This window comes from Prunus avium, chromosome 7, assembly GCF_965620075.1.
Source record: "Prunus avium chromosome 7, drPruAviu1.hap1.1, whole genome shotgun sequence".
Classification (NCBI taxonomy): Eukaryota; Viridiplantae; Streptophyta; class Magnoliopsida; order Rosales; family Rosaceae; genus Prunus; species Prunus avium.
Genome location: NC_142290.1, coordinates 34,408,944 through 34,428,314, shown reverse-complemented (window position 1 = coordinate 34,428,314; position 19,371 = coordinate 34,408,944). Strand labels below are relative to the sequence as shown.

The window sequence follows — 19,371 nt, the reverse complement described above, 5'->3', positions numbered from 1 at the left end:
TTGCATCCATTTTTCTACTTTTAAGTGTTTGGCATCCTTCTTGAGATCATATTAATGCAAGTTCTTCATTTTCCTATTTTGAGTTAAGTCCCTTATGATTTAACTCTAATCTCATGTTTATAATTGAGTGTTGCATTGTAGCCCTCTTCTGAGTGATTCATTTGTGAGAGGACAACTTCGGTGAGATTTGAAGTAGCATTTGTGCTTGGTATGATTTTTGAAATTGTGTGAAAACTAAGATTGGGGAATTTGTTGCATTTGGCTATCACACTAATACACTTTGAACATGTTATGTTTTGAACTTTGCCGCCTTGTAAATAATGTCTAAAATTGAGCTTTTAAACTTTTGAGTCATGTGCATGAGTCATTTATCTTCATAAAATGTTCGGAAAGATTGTTTTGAGTTTTTATTTATTTATTTTTATTTTTATTTTTGTTTTGTTTTTGTAATTATTTTTGTTTTTGTTTTTTATTTTGCTTACGGACTAACAATCTTTTAAGTTTTCTAATTACCTTGTTTTACAGAGTCAGTAAAACGTTTGTGGGTATCGTATCTGTTAAACCCTCAGGAGACACAACTCCTCCTACTAGGGATGCCTAGAGGTTTAAAGGCTTGTTGCATATGCTCAATGCAATCGAGTTACCTACGAAAGTGGTCTAGTTAACTTCTTGTTTGTTTTTATCTTTGTTTTCCTTTTGTTTTGCTCGAGGACTAGCAAAATCTAGGTTTGGGGGTATTTGATCGGTTCATAATTGTATATCATTTTGTACCATTCTAGCTTATGATTTGGTTATGTTTTTGAGTTAAACTTGTGCTTTTAATCCTTTTTGTGTTTATCTTTCAGTTCATTGAGCTTTAGGTAATAATGAGGGCTTTGGATAGTAAATGATGCAATCCATGCATGTTAGGGCCTAATTTGGATGAATGGATGAAGAGCTTAAAGACAAACTCAATTTTGGCTACAGTCCCCTGCCAGCCCAGTTTCGTAGGTCATATTGCAAGCTTTGTTTCAGCAACCTACATAGCTCGGATGAGGCCACATTCTTCATGAAAGTTGTTCCAATGGGTGTATACTATAACATATCCGAAATTCAGCCCCATTGGATAATTGTGGAGTCTGTTACCTAGCAAACACAGAGCCATGCTCAGGATGGATTTTATCAGCGCGCAAAATGAGTTAGCAATTTGTTTTGGCCTTAACTTCCTCCTCCGACCTTGGATTGGCCCAAATGATATATGGCTGGAAAGAAGACATTCTGAACTTCAAGTTTGAGTGCTTAAAGTCTTAATTTGCTTAAGGGAAGCCCAATTCGTAAGCCCTTGAAGTTGCTGGTCATGCTGACCTCAGGATGAGCTATTATTTCTGGTTGGAAGCTTGGTCATGGTGACATGAAGATGAGCTAGGGCTGCTGGTGGGATTTATTAGTGAAGTGCATCAACCATTTCAGATTTTATAATGGAAGTGTTGTATGCATTAGTGAAGTGCATCAACCATTTCAGATTTTATAAAACAAAGTGTTGTATGCATTAGCCATACTTAATTCAGATTTTCAGCTTCCTTAGGCCTATATATAGTGAGGTTTCCCAAGCTTGTAAACACACCCCAAGGGGGGGAGCTCTCAAACACTTCTCTAGAGCTCCCTTCCCTTCTCTCCCTCAAATTCTCTTAGTTTCTCTTTCTAGTTTTCAATTGTTATAATGAGATCTTTGTGCTGAAATTCTCCTTAAGTCTTTCCAAGTTCTACTTTAATTTTCATTGTTATGTAAATTCTTTTCTTTAGTTTCAAGTTTGATTAGTTTCCAAGTTTCAATTATGGTTTTTGTTCTTATTCATTATGCTTATAAGTTAATATGCTAGTTTGAATGATTGATCACCATTTAGGCTTGCATGTTAGCTATCTTGGTTTGAATTAAGAGTATACACCATGCTTTAATTCGAATTGAACTATGAATAGGAAGAGTATGTATGGACATTCGACAACAGGGATTAGATACATGCTTGGTTGTTTAAATTGTTCTTCTATGCTTAATGGGTTCCTAATGCTTAATTTTAGGTTAGACAACAAATGATCAAATTAGGGAATTAGGAACACAAGGTTATGACCAAACACCATGGCTTAATCATACTTTAGCTAGAATCAATCCGTTAATCTAATTGAACTTGGGAACTTATCTACTTGAGTTAGTTATTTTCTTTCTTCCTTGTTTTATTTATTTCCTTTCTTTTTCATTTCTGTTTTGTGTAGGGAAAATGAATTGGATCATTCAATCACCAATCCTCGTGGGATCGACCTCGCACTTACATATGCTATACTACCAAACGGCTCGTGCACTTGCGAGTATCACAAGTTGAGGATGCAGCTTAATCCATTTTGGTGCAGCTGTATTTACACAACAGGAGGCCGAATCGACAAATGATATTCTTCCATACGAAATGTTCAACCCTGGCTGCAGTGATTGTTGCCAAAGCTTCGGCTTCGGTCCACTTGGTAAAGTAGTCGACGGCGACGATGGCGAATTTGACCTGTCCCTTGCCCTGGGGCATAGGGCCGATGAGGTCTAAACCCCATTGGGCAAAGGGCCATGGGCTAACAATCGGAGAGAGTGGTTCGGCAGGCAGCTTTGGAACGGAGCCGAAACGCTGGCATTGATCGCACTTCTGGACCAGGGTGGTGGCATCGGCATGGAGAGTCGGCCAGTAGTACCCTTGCCGAATGGTCTCGAAGGCCAATGATCTAGCCCCAGAATGGTCCCCACAGGCCCCCTCGTGAATCTCTCGTAGGACGTAGTTTCCCTGCTGCGGGGTCATGCACCGAAGCAATGGTAAGGAGTGACCACGCCGATAGAGAATCTGATTCAGAAGGAGGTATCGTGCCGATCGGCGGCGGATAGTCGTTGCTTCAGGTTTGGGGCCAGGCAACGTGCCGTTGGCGAGGTAGGCGTGGATAGGATCCATCCAACTTGGATCCTGCCGAACGGCATGTACTTCGAGGTCGGTGGTACTGCGCCGAGTGAGGACCTCGATCGGCACACGGCGCCCTATGTTGTCGTCGATCGCTGATGCAAGGCGTGATAGAGCATCGGCGTGGCTGTTCTCGGATCTGGGGATCTGTTGAACTTGGTACGCAGTGAAGTGGTGCAGCAATCGGCGAGCGTGTGTCAAGTAGGCAACCATCGAAGTGTCCTTGGCTTCAAATTCAGTCAGTATCTGGTTCACGACAAGTTGTGAGTCGCTACAGATCCTGAGTTGCTGAGCGCCCATTTCTTTAGCGAGCCGAAGGCCGGCCAACAGAGCTTCATATTCGGCTTCGTTGTTGGAAGTCCGGAATTGGAATCGGATGGCATATTCGATGGTTGTCTGGTCAGGGGCCTTGAGTACCAAGCCGGCTCCGCTGCCCTGTCGGTTGGACGAACCGTCCACGTAGAGGGTCCAAAGTGGAATTGACGGATTAAAGATTCCTTCGGTCGGGTGGGCGACTGGTACCGTCGAAGATGAATCGGATGCGGCGTCCTTCGAAACTGGCCCCTCGGACGCGGTTAACTCAGAGATGAAATCGGCTACAGCCTGTCCCTTCTCGGCAGGACGAGGGTGGTAGCGGATGTCGAATTCGCCGAGCTCGATGGCCCATTTGACTAGCCGACCGGATGTCTCCGGTCTCTGGAGTATCTGGCGCAGAGGCTGATTGGTGAGGACGGTAACACTGTGAGCCTGAAAGTATGGCCGAAGCTTGCGTGCTGAAAGGACGAGAGCGTAGGCGAGTTTTTCGAGCTCGGGGTACCGAATCTCAGCGTCTTGCAAAGCATGGCTAATGTAGAAAATGGGGAGTTCGATGCCGTTCGGCTTGCGAATGAGCACAGAGCTAAGTGCCGTTGCCGAAACCGAGAGGTAGAGGATGAGTTCTTCGCCGGGGAGAGGAGTGGATAATAGGGGTGCTCTGCTCATGTAGGCCTTAAGATCTTGGAAGGCGCGATCGCATTCGGCAGTCCAGACAATCTGCCGTTTGCTTCCTTTGAGGGCTTTGAAGAATGGAGCGCACCGATCGGTAGCCTTGGAGATGAACCGGGCTAGAGCGGCGACACGCCCAGTCAGACTCTGAATGTCCTTTTGTGTCTTCGGGACCTGCATGTCGAGTAATGCCTTGATTTTTTCAGGGTTGGCCTCGATTCCTCGTTGGCTGATCATGAAGCCGAGAAATTTGCCCGAGGAAACGCCGAAGGCACACTTGCTCGGGTTGAGGCGCATGTTGTACTTTTTTAAGACGCCGAACATGAGCGAAAGGTTGTGGAGATGAGAATCGGCCGTTCTGCTCTTGACCAGCATGTCGTCCACATAGACTTCCATCGAGGTGCCAATGAGGTCGGAAAAAATTTTGTTGACCAATCGCTGGTATGTCGCCCCAGCGTTCTTCAGGCCGAACGGCATGACGTTGTAGCAGTAAAGTCCCTTGTCGGTGATGAATGCCGTGTGTTCGCGATCGGTAGGGCTCATGAATATTTGGTTGTAGCCTGAGTATGCATCCATGAAGCTGAGAAGTTCATGGCCTGCCGTGGCATCCACCATCTGATCGATCCGTGGCAGAGGAAAGCTGTCCTTTGGGCAAGCCCTGTTTAAATCGGTATAGTCTTGACACATTCTCCAGGCGCCGTTTGATTTTTTGACTAAAACCGAATTTGCCAGCCAAATTGGGTAGGTTACTTCCTGGATGAAGCCGATGGTCTTCAGTTTGTCTACTTCGAGCCTCATTGCCTCATACCGTTCGGCATCGTAGGCCCGCCGTTTCTGCCTGATGGGTTTGAAAGTGGAGCAGATGCTGAGCTTGTGGCTGATGACACTCGGGGCGATGCCGGGCATATCGTCGTATGACCAGGCGAAGACTTCTGCATTGGTTTGCAGGAAGGTGATAAAATCGGCCCTGAGTGCCGGACTCAAGGTTGTACCGATTCGAACTTGTCTGTCCGGTTGTGCTTCGGAGAGGGTGACTGGTTCTAAATCTTCGGCGGGTTGCGCTTGCGGGGTTACAGTCTCATCTCGGGGGTCATCTGGTTTGTCCGTCCCCCTGCCGTTCGGTACGCCCAAGCTGGTGGCGACCGAGTATGTTTCGCGAAGCGCAGCCCTTGCCGATTCCTTGGTTGCCGAAACGTAACACGTCCGTGCACTCAATTGGTCCCCTCGCACTTGGCCGACGCCAGCGTGTGTGGGGAACTTGAGGAGGAGCATGTGTGGTGACAGCATGGCCTTCATTTTTGTGAGCGCCGTCCTGCCGATGATAGCGTTGTATGCCGTTGGGCAGTCGACCACTAGAAAATGGGTGTAGAGGACCGTTCGTCTGGGGATGGTACCGACAGCGAACGGGAGCTGGACACTGCCGATTGGTTCAACCACGTCGCCAGAGAAGCTCAGGAGAGGGGTGATATCCTTGTTCAGATGCCGAGGGTCCACGCCGAGGGCGTTGAAAGCGTCGGCGAATAGCACGTTGACCGAACTGCCGGTGTCGATGAGGATTCGGCCTACGTCGAAATCCGATATATCAGCCCGTATGATCATAGGATCAGAGTGGGGGAAGATGATGCCTCGCTCTTCTTCTTCAGAAAAGGTGATAGGTTCCCAACCGTTGCGTTGAATTTTGTCATTGCGTCCTCCCGCCACGCTGAGGATTTGTGGATGCCGTACGGCACGAACGTAGTTTTTAACGGATCGGTTGCTGGCTTCGGCAATAGGCGCCCCTCCACTGATCATATTGATCTGCCGATTCAATGAGTTATCCGTTGCTGGCTTGGTGTTTAAATACTGATCCAGCTTTCCGTCATTGATGAGGCGTTCAACGATTTTGCGCAGCGCGATGCATGATTCCGTATCATGGCCGTTGTATTGGTGGTACCGGCAGAAGACACCGGTGTCTTTTTCGCTCTGGCGAGGGAGTTTCCGATTGTTCGGCTTCGGTATCATATCCCCTTCGGTCAGGAGAACTTGCTCATAAGTGGTGTTGAGCAAAGTGAAGATTTCGTCTGGCCGATTCCCCTTGTGGTTGCCCTTCTTGTTGCTGTCCTGCCGTTCCCGGAAGTTGTCCTTCCGCTTGTTTCGCTGAGTGGAAAAAGCAGGGACAGGGGGTGCCGTTCGGTAGGGGGCCTGGTTTGCCGATCGGTCGACCGGGAATCGGTCGTAGTTCTGCGTTGGAGGCTGATCGGTCAACGCCGTTTTGTTTATTGGGGTCGAAGCCGATCCCTTGGAGTTGAAATGCTCAGCCTTGGCGTGGATAGCCGCCTGTTTCATTAATTCGGAGTAGGTGGTCCAGTTGCTGCTGTGGACCAAATAACGAAACTGAGACGACCGAAGGCCGCTTTTGAAGGCACCGAAGGCCGCCCTGTCGTCAGTTTCCGGACATCTGGAGTACTCATGGCTGAACCTAGCCGCATATTCCCTCAACGGCTCATCGTCTTGCTGCCGAACGGTATATAGATCATCGGCGGAATATAGGCGATCGGTCTGAATCATAAAATGGTTGAGGAAGGTTTGCTTCAACTGATTGAAATTGTCGACCGTGTCTGGCTCCATCCGATAGAACCAATTCAGAGCGGCTCCGGTCAGGGTGGAGGGGAATAGCAAACATTGGCCTTCGTCCGTCAGTCCTTTGCAACCCAGAGCTGATTGGAAGGTATGAATGTGGGTAACGGGATCTTCGACCCCCGAATAAAACGATATGCGGAGTGCTTGGACCTCCTTCTCGTGTCTGAATGTCCGGATTCGATTGGTGAACGGCCCTGGCTGCACCGTTCCCCATGTTGGTGTCCGAGCCTGGTCTTGTTCCTTCTCGATGCGAGTCATCTTCTGTAGGAGGAGACGAATAGTCGGATCGGTAGATGGAAGATCGTCACCAAAGGGTTCGATCGCTCGGTTCCCTGTGCGTTGGTCAGTATTGTGACCTCGCCTTCCTTGGTCTGCCGTTCGGCTGGGGCTTCTCTCGTAATTTCCTTTTCGCCGATCGTTGTCTTGGTTTGATCGGTGGCTGTGGCGTCGTGCAGAGGGCCCTGCCGATGAGATTGTGGTTCCTGGGGATGTTGGAACATAATCTGATTCGTCCGTCTCTTCCAGGCCGATCGCGCCGTACCTCTGGCGTAAGGGGGATTTTGGTCCAAGTACCTCCAGGCGTGGATCGTCTAGCTTCGCCCGGACCTGGATGGGTGATGACTGCCGTTCCCTGCGCCGATCGTTGATCCTCTCGCGGCAATCAGAATAAACGCGATATTCGGGATGGCGTTCCTTCGGAGTGGGCACGAACAGTCTTCGGGAGACAGTTGGTCCGTTCGCGGCCTGCTGCTTCCCTCTATCCTGGAAAGTGGGCTTTCGTACGCTTTTAAACGATTTCTCCTGCCGAAGCTGTGTGGCTGGTTCCCGATCGTTCTGCAACTGGGCGGAGAGTGTTTGTTGTTGATGCAGTTGCCTCTGGGTGTCATCCAGTTTGGAGGCGAGAACATTGTTGTGCTCCTGCATTCTTGCCATATCCTGCTGTAGGGTCTCCATCCGAGCCTCCAGGGTGGTCGGTCGAGCAGGTGTCTGAAGCAAGGGAGTTGGATTCGGCTCGCCAACGAGGCCGAGGATGGGGCCATCGGTAGGGAGGGCCGAAGATGGATTCATTTTTTGGTCTCAGAGTTCTTTGTTTTGAGATATGGGTTGATCGATAAGCGATTCCCACAGACGGCGCCAATCTGTTGGCGCTAAATCTTGAATAGATAGAGATGAGTGCAACTTACAAGTGGGATGGACGATCAAGAGATCGATTGGGTGTTGGATGCCGATTCTTCCTGTCCTTGGATGCTGATCCTGAATAGAAGATAAGCGAAGCTCGTGAGGTCTATGGAACCGGTGTGGAACCAGCCTAAGACCCTCCGATGCTCAAGTAAGATTGTTTTTTAAGAGCTCTTGCTGTTGACCATATAGAAGTATAAAAGTCAAGCTGAAAAGTCTTACCCCTGTATTGTAGTGGGAGGGGCATACTTATAGAGGGCATTTAGTATGCTCTTAGCGCTCATTTTCGATGTGGGACTCGTGGGAGGGCCCTATGAGGTTGACACGAGTCCTTAGATATTTCAGGCGGGTGCTTCGAGGTTGATTCTGCAGAATCGGTAGGGGATACCGATTGTAGGCTGTGTTGGGCCCTGTAATGATCTTTTGCTGCTTTGAGACAATATCATCAGTAGCCTATGCCGATTGTCCGAGGCCTTGGGTGCTTGGGCGAGTTTATGAGATCCACGTGTCGTTGTACGAGTGGAGGGTCAGATATGGTACAAACACCATTAATATATTATACATGCTAACTTTTGCTTTCCGAGTTTACCCTTATTACATGTATTCAATTTATCCAAAAAAAATTCACAACTTTCTTACCATCTTATTAATCTTTTTTTAACGTAAATTATTTTTTTAAAGAAAATATGTGCTTTATTTCTTAAAAGAGGAAATGTCCCTTTTTTTTATTTTATTTATAAAACACAAAGGGTTTAGATTTTTTTTATAAAAAGTCTAAACTTGACGTTAAAAAAAAAAGGGGACATTTCCTCTTTTTTTTTATTAAAAAAAAACATATATTTTCTTTTTCTTTTTTCTTTTTTAAAAAAGATGGTAAAAAAGTTGAGAATTTTTTTTGGATAAATTGAATACATGTAATAAGGGTAAACTTGGAAAGCAAAAGTTAGCTTGTATAATATATTCATGGCATTGTTTTAAGTGTAGAGAGAATGACACATGTCAAGCAAAGAGGGGAGAAGGTCCAAAGGAGAAGGTTAGAGAGAAGGTTGCTAGCATTTCTCATTTGGAAATTGATGATGACACAAAATAATCCCCGGTGGCCTCAATGCTAATTCAAGGTCCAATTATTGACTTAATAAAAAAAATTATGTCCTAATTACATAACATTTTTATTTTTATCTCTCTTCTTATGCGATAAGTGATGATAAGTTGATAACACAACAAAATGAATGGTATGTAGCAAGATAAGAAACATATGGATGCTAGAAAAACCTTAAATTAACGCTAACGTGTGGGTCGGTTCATGACCATGGCTGAACCCAACAACTGCAGAGCCTCTGACTCACTCAGTTCCATCAATTAGGTATGGTCAGCTCATCACCCTCTCCAAGCAAAATTCTATATTAAATCATTTTCAAGTTGATTTTATTTATTTTTTTATTTATTTATAAATGAAAGTGAAATCCATGCCAATCAGCCACCCAACACAACTTGATGCTATCCATTCACATTATTTTATACCATGGACCCACCCCAGGTGCATAAGAATCTTTCTTTATTGGAAAAACTAAAACAAAAAAGACAGGTCAAATCTCAAATGTGGATGGAGGAGAGTGTGCCTGTTGGTCAATGATTTATATATTTTATATTGAGATATTTAGTTATATACTTATTCTTAGCACTAAAACTATAAATAAACTCTACATTATTTAATTTCTATAAACAAACAAAAAAAAAACTCAAAAAATGATAGCTGGCCCTATTGAATTTAATTTTGATTATTAAATTACTTTAATGCCCTATTGAGTGTTTTGGGTATTTTTATGAGGTTTTGGCGTTGAGTTTGTTTTAAGAAATCAATGGCAGTTTTATAATTTAAAAAAAGTTAAAAGCCTTTTTGTTATGTTGTAAATGAGTTTTGGATATGTTTCTAAAGTCCATTTTATATAGGTTTTTTTTAATAATTTGGGCTCCTATATTTGGTATAATAATGAATCTCCCTTAATATATACATCAAATTAAGCTAAACCCTAGAATCAATCAACGGTTCAGAGGTTTTGTAATGTAATTATATTGGTCAGAAATTGCTTGGTTGGCCCATGTACTCCCCCATGACATGATCAATAAAAATAAAGTTTCTAGCACCCCATTAACAAGCAACTTAGCAAAATCTAGAAACTAGTAGACTGGTAGTCACCCCATCAACATCAAACCCATGTTAATAATCTACAAACCAAGTCAAAAGGGTCACGACTGGGAGGAAAGAACCCATGCCAATTGGGTCATGAACCGCGTTGGACCATTTCTTTTTCATCATGATTTGGATTTGCCCTTTTTTTGGGTCATGATTTGGGTTGGAACGTTTCTTTTGGGTTATAATTTGGATTGAACCCAGGTGCAAGTCACAATATCTAAAAGTGTGCAAAGCTTCCATGAGGAATGATCTTATCCTTGCTAGTTTTTCAAAATTATATATATATATTTTTAATGCATAGAGTTCGGTAATATTCTAATTTGTGAGGCTAGTTTTTTTGGTTGTTGATACAATTGATAGTACTTTAAATTAAAGTAATTTACCTATAAGAGAGCAGACTCGCTATTCTACTCAACTTATCCAAATCTATAGAAGAGGGAGATTTCTCTCACATACACAATTATGATGATGTAGGGATTCGAACATGAGACTTCTGGTATGCGAGTTAATGCCTCTTTTCACTGGGCTAGACTCCGTTAGCACCTGAAATAATTTTTTGTTGATTACTTGATGCGAATTTGAGGATATTATTACTCGGTCCTTAATTTTTTTTGGGGGTCACAAAGACGCTCAAGGCCCAATGAGTCTAACAACAACAAATGAATTTGGCCCATTTGGCCACTCCAGCCCAAGTTAAGGCCTGAAAGATCTGAACCTCATCATTTTGATATCTAAATTTTTTAAATAAAAAAAGTTTTAAAATGTTGTTAATATTGTCTGATCTTGAAGGTTGGGAACAAGGCGATAGTTCGATAATATCGAAACACAAAATTTGTAACCGCTGGAATAGCAAGTCGTCTCGTCAGTCTCTCTCTCTGCGTCTCTCTGTTTCTGAGTTTGTGTATTGTGAAGTTGAAGACGATGAGTGCTCTACCGAGTTCGTTCGTTTCAGTTCGAAATCCCAAAACCCACTTCTTAGCTGGTAATCATTTCATCCTCTTTGATTTTTTTCCTTCTCTCTTGTGTTTATCCATTCAAAGATTGTAATTTAGTTGCTGTGATATGTTGGTTTGTGTAGTTAATCGGATCACTCCTGAAATTGTAGATTTCTCAGCCTTTGTTGATCTAGCAAATTAGTCTACGAGCTCTTTTATGGATTTGTTTGTTTAATGCAAGCTAAGGCTCCATTTGTGAAGGATTAGAAACTGAAATGTAAGAGATACCCATTTTCTAGTTCTCTGATGTTTGTGGGTCTATGTGAATTTGCTGGTTGTCTTTTTCATTGGAAGAGTCCTAAGATTCAATCCCACCTTCTGTTACTTTTCTATCAATAAACCAATTGTCTGTACATGCTATCTTACTTCAGTTAAGCAGTTGAACGCTAATTTAAAGGGTATTATTAGATTAATTTCTTGGGCATATAACGCTTGCAAGTTGTTAAGTGTGAATTAGAGGTGCATGGTTGGAACTTTTGGATGCACCAGCTGGTATTTCTGAGCTTCTTGGTCCATCTTTTTTATTATTTTTTATATCGGGCATGTTAGTTGGGTATTTAATTAATTCTCCTTCATCTTGGATCGAACTCAATACTTTTCATGAGACTCTGTCTACCATGTCTAAACATTGCATGTTGAAGTTTTTACGTTTGAATTTCACATTTTAAAATTTTTAATTTTTTTGTTAATTATTGCCTAATGTTTGATGCTAGGTTCTTCTTCGAAGCCAATGTACCAGTGTCTTTTGAATGTTAGCCCCAGTAATCTAAATTCCACTTCATATAGAAGGCCTCTTGTTGTCCGAGCAGGGTATGCCTATTTTTATGTTCTGAATATAAGTTTCAAGCAGTTGCTTAGGAGATAGTATAACAGCTAACCATGAGTGTCTGAATGTTTCAATGTTTCAAGTTTAGTTTTTATCTTTTAAATATCTCTTAGTAGACTAGTTCTTGTATTGATACTGCTTCCCTTCAATTCTGTTTCTTTTTGCTAGTACAGTGGGGACAGACCAAGTTCTGCGAGTATCTTTGTTGGTGGGTTTGTATTGGGGGGGATTGTTGTTGGAGCATTAGGTTGTGTATATGCGCCTCAGGTATGGTCGAAGTACTCACCTTTTGTATCTATCATAGTTTGACCTGTTACCATTGCATTAGGTCTCTGTGTGGCCTCGACGGTTACAATCTCTTTGTGTCTATGTATTTGCATTCCCTCACCTACATGTGCTTGTATGTGTGAATTAATGATTCATGATTGAATATCTCTTCATCGTCTATTGCAAGGCTTTAGAATGTTACTGCAGTACTGCAGTCTGATTCTTGTGCCTATACGACATAGATTCTGCCCCACTTCTCCCTTCCGAAGTTTACTGGAGAATTGGGAAAGTCATGTAGTTCTCTGTTAAATGTTATATGGTGGTGTATTCATTGATTATTGGACATGAGCGGCCGGATTAAGGGATAAGAGGGGTTGCTTGGCCCCACCAGTTGTGGATCCAGGATTCTTGGGTCATAGGGTCACAGTGTAAAAAGTGTTGAAATTTTTTTAGACTAACTGTTGAGGTATTTTTAGGACAAATGAGTCATTTTCTATCCAATTATTTTTTTAAAAAAAAATTTATTTCACATTAAAAAAAAGGTGGAAACAGGGGACTGCATTAATTTTTAAAAAAACAACAACATCATGGCACGGAGACTTTAGTTTGGCCCTCTTGGCAGTCCCCTGTTTCCTCTATTTTTTAATGTGAAATAAATTTTTTTTAAAAAAATGGATAGAAAATGACTCATTTGTCCTAAAAATACCTCAACAGTTAGTCTAAATTTTTTTTTACACTTTTTACCCTATGACCCGAGAATCCTGGTTCGGCCATTGGCCATGGATGTGGTTTTTATGGGCTATACAACCTGAAACATGCATTTGACTGCAGTATCATCTTTCCAGATAAGCAAGGCACTAGCTGGAGCCGACAGAAAAGATTTGATGAGGAAGCTACCAAAGTTTATTTATGATGAAGAGAAAGCTCTTGAGGTGAGAATTTATTTTGTTCTAGCAACGAGAAAGAAGGGAGGGGGTTAAAAATAGAATGAAAATTTTATGGTTAAGTGAAGAGGGGAATTTGACCTGTGCTTTCTTAGGCCATTGGTGAGATGTGCACCAAGGTCTGGCCTTGAATTGTAATACATAAATATCTGTAGGGTGTTGATTGGTCAATCTCCTGAAGTATTTGATTTGAATCATGTTATCTGGGATGTTAATTATCATATTTGATCTGACTTATATGTTTCCGCTTGGCTGTTTTGTGATGACAGAAAACCCGTAAAATACTGGCTGAGAAGATTGCACAGCTAAACTCCGCCATAGACGATGTTTCAGCTCAGCTGCATGCAGATGATGCCCCAAATGGAGCTGCAGTGGCTTCAGATGAAGTTGAAGCTTCCATATAATAGAATGCTTGCAGAGTTTTTGTTTAACTTGGTACATGTGTTTAGCAGTGGGACAATAATGTTTCAAATCTTCTTCCCGTGTGTTTTTCTTGTTCATAAATACGTAGAAAACAGCAGCAATTGAAAACCATCATAGTTGCTGCAACACTATTTGCTTTAAGACTATCAATTACTTCTCACTTGCTCTTTGTGGATAGCAAGCTTCTCAGTATTGTACTGGACTGGGCTATAGTTTTCCACTGGTTCAGCATGGATCTTATGAAAACTACGGCGTTTTAAGTTGTAATAAAGGATCTTCCTTCAACGACATGTCGTTTAAAATTTGACATGGCCCTATTGCATCTTGGTTGCCAATGGGCGCAAAAGAACAAAATGCCCACCAGGTATAAACCATAATGACTGCACATATATAACACACATCTTTGGTCTTCCATTAGAGTTGTCAAATATCAAGAATATGCAAGAGCACTCCTCAATGCAATCCCGTTATACTCTCATTTTAGATGGGGTGAATTCTTTTGTGTGGGTTGGCTTGATCGGTTGAGCAAGGGCACTTGTATTTATATGCATCTACCTAAGAGTCTTGCCCATTAAAAAACTCTTAAGAAGTTTTTATTGCATTAGGTTTATAACTTCTAATCCACAATTAAGATAGGAATCCTTCTAGCTCTTATATAGAGCTGCAGGTTTAGTTCTATTTGAGCTCCTAATTGATATCAAGTCTTAGAATCCTTTGATGATAATAAGACAACACTTTAACATATATATATATGTTTAACATCAAGCCCATACACAGATCCTCATAATCCAATTGAAGATGAAAACCCAAATAAGATTCTAAAGTTAAAATCACTTCTTATATATATTTTTTTTATTTTCATTGGATTTCAACTTTATAGTTTGCTTGGAAATGCCTATTTTACATATAGAGAAAGGTATATTTGGAGCTGGTAGCTAAAATGATTAAGAGTATTTATTATTGTACATCAAATCCTATCTCCGTTGAGTAGTCTGTTTTTAGGGTTTATCCCCCCATTTCACCCCCAAAAAACAATTAAGAAAATCCTATCTCCGACTCCCCCATTCCCCCACATAATTTGTAACAAATATATATTTTCATTTTAAAAACACCCTTATGCTATGATGAGATGAGACAAATAAAAGGCTGCGACGCATCGTCATATGAAGCAAGCGTGACTGTATTCAAATTGATCATACTCAAATTCTCAAATTTAATAATAATCGTGTTTTGGACTGTTACGGATATGCTTTGGTATGGTATGTACGTAAATAATATGCCATGTGTAGTGATTGTCCCAAGACGCAACACAAAGAGGAAACAAAGATGATCACAACATATTCCCAAAAACAAAACAAAATATCACAACTCACTACACCACATAACGTAATCAAATCCTCCACGTTTATTTATTAAACAAATTAGAATGGACAGTAATACTTTCATATGATGTTATTAATTTACTGTTATTTATTTATTAACATTATACATTAAGTTCATGAAATGCCAGCTATATCTTTCACTCATTATGTTGCACTAGAGTGAGGAACAGAAAATAAGCCGAATACAAAGAATAATAAATAAATAAATAAGAAAAATGATGCATATAGAAAAAGAAAAAGAAAAGAAAAAAGAAGAAGAGAAAAACGGCAAAAGAGAAAAGAAGTAGAAGAGAAAATGGATATTTGTAGAAATGTCACATGAACTTATAGATCAGTTTCAATTTGTCACCTTATAAAAAAATTCAAGCAAAATGTCACCTTAAGTTTTCAAAATTCATGATTTGTCACCTGACTTTAACATCATCTAATTTTCCATCCATTTTTAAGGGTATTTTAGTCTTTCCAAGTAAGAAGATTTACATAGCTTTATATTTAAATTATATAAAAAAGAGGGTTTACATATTGGAAAGACTAAAACAACCTTTAAAATGGATGGAAAATTGGATGATGTTAAAGTCAGATGACAAATCATGGATTTTGAAAACTTAAAGTGACATTTTGCTTAAATTTTTCTTTAAGGTGACAAATTGAAACTGATGTATAAGTTCATGTGACATTTCTACAAAAATCTCAAGAGAAAATGACGAAGAGGAGGAGTCAGGTCAAAAGACGAAAAAGCAGCAAAATTTGATTGGTTTATTAGATTAAAAAAAATAATGAAGAGACAACATGTGGCAAGGAGGGGTAGGCTAATATTTGTGGGAGTAGGGACAGCATTGTAAATCTTGCACTGGACTGGGGCCCACTCTAGCCTATATATAGATCCGTCTTTGTGTGACAGTATGACTGTGACACCAATGAATTTTTTTATTATAGTTTTTCATCAAAATACCCACAAGTTTTTTTTAGGTTTAATTTAATAATTGCAGAGAGGGTCCATTAATCATGTCCAAAAACATTTACTTGACAATGTTGGCGTCGCTTTGTCATCATGCAATTTAAATATACACAACCACCTTAAATTTAGAGCATCTCCAGTGGGGGGTTGTATAATGAGGTGTTTGTTAAATATACACAATTTTGTGATTGGAATCACGGGAGGTGTAAACGATTGTAAATTTGCATTACAATCGTGATATGTAAATTTAGATGCATGCACATGTGCATTCTTTTTTACATTCCTTACAGGTGGGGCCTACATGAGAAAATGTGAACAAAAGTTAGCAAAATCAATTATGCATTTTTAGATTTACATCTTCCCAATTAGAGCAAAATACAACCCCCGGAGGTGTAAAGGGGATGTAAAAGTGGCTTTACACCCTCGAAAATAACCCCCCTCCCCAACTGTAGATGCTCTTAGAGGAACAATAATCTTGTATATTGTAGAAGATGAGTCAGTGCCTAATGACATATAACAACAACTTGACCCACAAAATTGATAAATTGAGGGTTTATAAAAGGGGGATTCACTATTATACCAAATATAAGGGCCCAAATTATATATAAAAAACCATATATTAAATGGACTTTAGAAACACACCCAAAACCCATTTACAATATAACAAAGTGATTTCGAACATCCTATAAATTACAAAACTGCCATCGATTTCTTAAAACAAGCCTAACCTCAAAACCTCATAAAAAAACCCAAAACACTCGCTAAGGCATCAAAGTAATGTAATAATCAAAATTAAATTCAATAGACCAACTGTCATTTTGTGAGTTTTTTTTTTTTTTTTTGGGTTTGTTTATAGAAATTAAATAGTGTAAGATTTACCTATATAACTAATGATAAAAATGGGTATACAACTAAATATCTCTTTATAAAAAGCTTTTAGAGTGTGGATGGTTCAAAGTTGACACTCTTTTTAGCATGTGTTTGTCGTTTAAAGAAGATATATGTATTTTTCTTTTCTTATTTTTGGTGTCTTGGACAGAATTGTTGCAAGTCTGTATTCCAAAAACATAGGGCAACAATAATAATGAGCGATATCGATGTGACTAAAATAGTATCATCACATGGAAATGGGTCCGTTCCCCTCAAATTATTCGGTGAAATTATTGGAGGTCCACTCAAATTGACGATACTGATAGCTACCCACCTTTCCGCACAGATATGTATACACATAGCTCCTAACTCTCAACAACACCTAATAACAAAGAAATGTGCCCTGTCTGTCTACCAAGCATTTAATCAATTCTACATCACATTGATTCAAATTTAAGTTCACAGGTGTCTCCTCCTCTCACCAGTTTGAGTTCATTATTTTTGTTATGAATATGTGTAAAATTGTGATTCATATGCGATAAAAAATAACAAATAATACACGGAAAAAAGAAAGAATCTTCTGAAGTAATGAGAATAACCTAGAAAATGACTTCAACTTTACCCCGACTCATACAGGGTCCAACATTGACAACCAAATGTTCAAAGCTTATTATCCTTTTCTTTAAATTGGGTGATTTGTCCAAATCCAATCCAACCAAATGTGGGTAAACTGTTAAAGGTCTTTCTCATGCACAGCTACAAAGAACTTGGAGGTTATTAATTTTGATTTTTCCCCTCCTTTCCATATACATGAATCATGAATCATGATAGATAACAAAAATTCGTACCATCACATGACTTGCCAACCATTCATGGTACAAATGGACCGCCATTTAGGGTCTGTTTTGAATTTTGATCGAGACTTTTAGTTTTACTATAGCTATGTAGAAATGTCAATGCTTCACTTTTTTTTATATTTTTATATACAAGCTGGCCATGCCAATCATCTGCTAGTAGGCCATTGGTCTGATTGCAGGCTTACACTTATAATTAACTTTAATTGCATGCCATGATATTGATGGGATTAAAGAGACCCACTTGTTTTCTCACCTAAAAAAGTACATATATCATAATAAAATTTCACACCGGCACAACTAGTTCGCCAAAAATACTTATTTAATCATTAATGTAAGGTAATATCAAGGTCATGCATATAAAGCAACCCCACGTTTAAAATATGTAACGGGAATCCGTTATGTTTCCAATCTTGACCACAAAAATAAAAATAAAAATAATTAATAAAAGGATCTTAAGACAATAACCCCCACAAGTTAAGGGAATCATTAACCCCCACTAATTAAGGAAAGGGTCAAAGTATATTTCATAAGATTTCCCAATAATACCTCAAAGGATTTACGGGTTGAAAGCCCTACATCAAAATTCAAAATTAAATGCCACTTACAATGATATAAAATTTATCATTTTGTTTGAGTCTTCTCCATGTACACTTCATGACAATTAACTCAATGTGATTGCTGTCAAGACTTTACAATCAAAAAAATATTAGTTCACTTACAAGTCTAGGTGCAAATAACTCTATTTGACTTCACATTCTAAGAACAAAAAATGTCGTTAAGAGACAAACTCAACACTATTATATTTGTCCACGTTCATAAACTGCCAACACATTAAATAGGATAAACAAATTATTAGCATGAAGGAATCCAAGAAAAAAAAATGATGAACTAAGCCTTCATGTTTTAAACATGCAAGTCAAAATAGCAATCAAACAATAATGGAAGTCCAAAAATTCTTTTCATATTAGTAATGTTATTAAAGTCTCGGGTGTTATTATAAAAGTCAAGATTTCAATGCATTAGTGTAAAACATATAGGATTTATAATTCAAACTTAACAGATACAACCTATGCCATAATAGACATGGTTTCACATATATAATCAAACTTATACTTAAACCCTTCATTGCTGATATTTACCTAATATATGGGTAAAATACAAATTAATCAATGAAAGTAAAGACCCACATATTATACTAATTATTTAGGCAAGCACCCACATTAAATTATGTACCTAACATACATGTAAATAGTGTTCTTATTACCAACAAAAAAAACTTAGTTATAAATCGTGTTACCTATAAGTTATATATGAACATAAATTAGAATACTACCTATAAGTTAGGAGCATAAAGAAGAAGACTACCTATAAGTCAGATACAAAAATAGACAAATAAAATTGTATGTTACTTATAAAAAAAATGTAAATAAAATACTATTATTCATTGTCTAAAATATGAAAACACACACACATATATATATATATATATATACAGTTATTCTCTTATCCGGATGTCCGCACGTTATTATCGTGCGGATCCTATTGTAAACAGGCAGGAAAACAAAGAGGGGTAGTACAAAATACACTGCGTCCGCACGATAATAACGTCCGGATGTCCGCATAAGAGAATTTCTGTATATATATATACCTACGCAATAGGCAATAGGGCTATAGATAATAGGACAATATACCTTCATAGGATAATATATCTATAAGAGTATATACTGTACCTCTATCAATTTGTAATTATTCCTTTAATTGTACATGATCAAATCTAATCATTAATAGCCTATAAATCCTCATCTTACCCGTTTTAGACAATAGGGATATAATAGGAACAAAAAATTCAAATACAAAAGTTTGAATCAACATGTCAAAAATGGAAAGTAATCTACATAGCAAACTAGTCA

At 39.7% G+C, this 19,371-nt stretch overlaps 1 protein-coding gene across 1 annotated transcript; it reads left to right on the top strand.

Moving 5' to 3' along the window:
• The first annotated feature begins 10,707 nt into the window (after positions 1-10,707).
• Positions 10,708-13,682, top strand: LOC110748849 (uncharacterized). Its single transcript, XM_021948812.2, has 5 exons — positions 10,708-10,921; positions 11,648-11,744; positions 11,934-12,027; positions 12,873-12,959; positions 13,241-13,682. Exons 1-5 carry the CDS (start codon positions 10,861-10,863, stop codon positions 13,373-13,375), a joined length of 474 nt encoding a protein of 157 aa, XP_021804504.1. The 5' UTR covers positions 10,708-10,860; the 3' UTR covers positions 13,376-13,682.
• The last annotated feature ends 5,689 nt before the right edge of the window (positions 13,683-19,371 follow it).

Coding starts and splice junctions, on each gene's coding strand:
- LOC110748849 (XM_021948812.2), top strand. CDS start 10,861: ATGAGTGCTCTACCGAGTTCGTTCGTTTCAGTTCGAAATCCCAAAACC. Junction 11,745..11,933: donor CCTCTTGTTGTCCGAGCAGG/GTATGCCTATTT, acceptor TTGCTAGTACAG/TGGGGACAGACCAAGTTCTG. Junction 12,028..12,872: donor GTTGTGTATATGCGCCTCAG/GTATGGTCGAAG, acceptor TCATCTTTCCAG/ATAAGCAAGGCACTAGCTGG.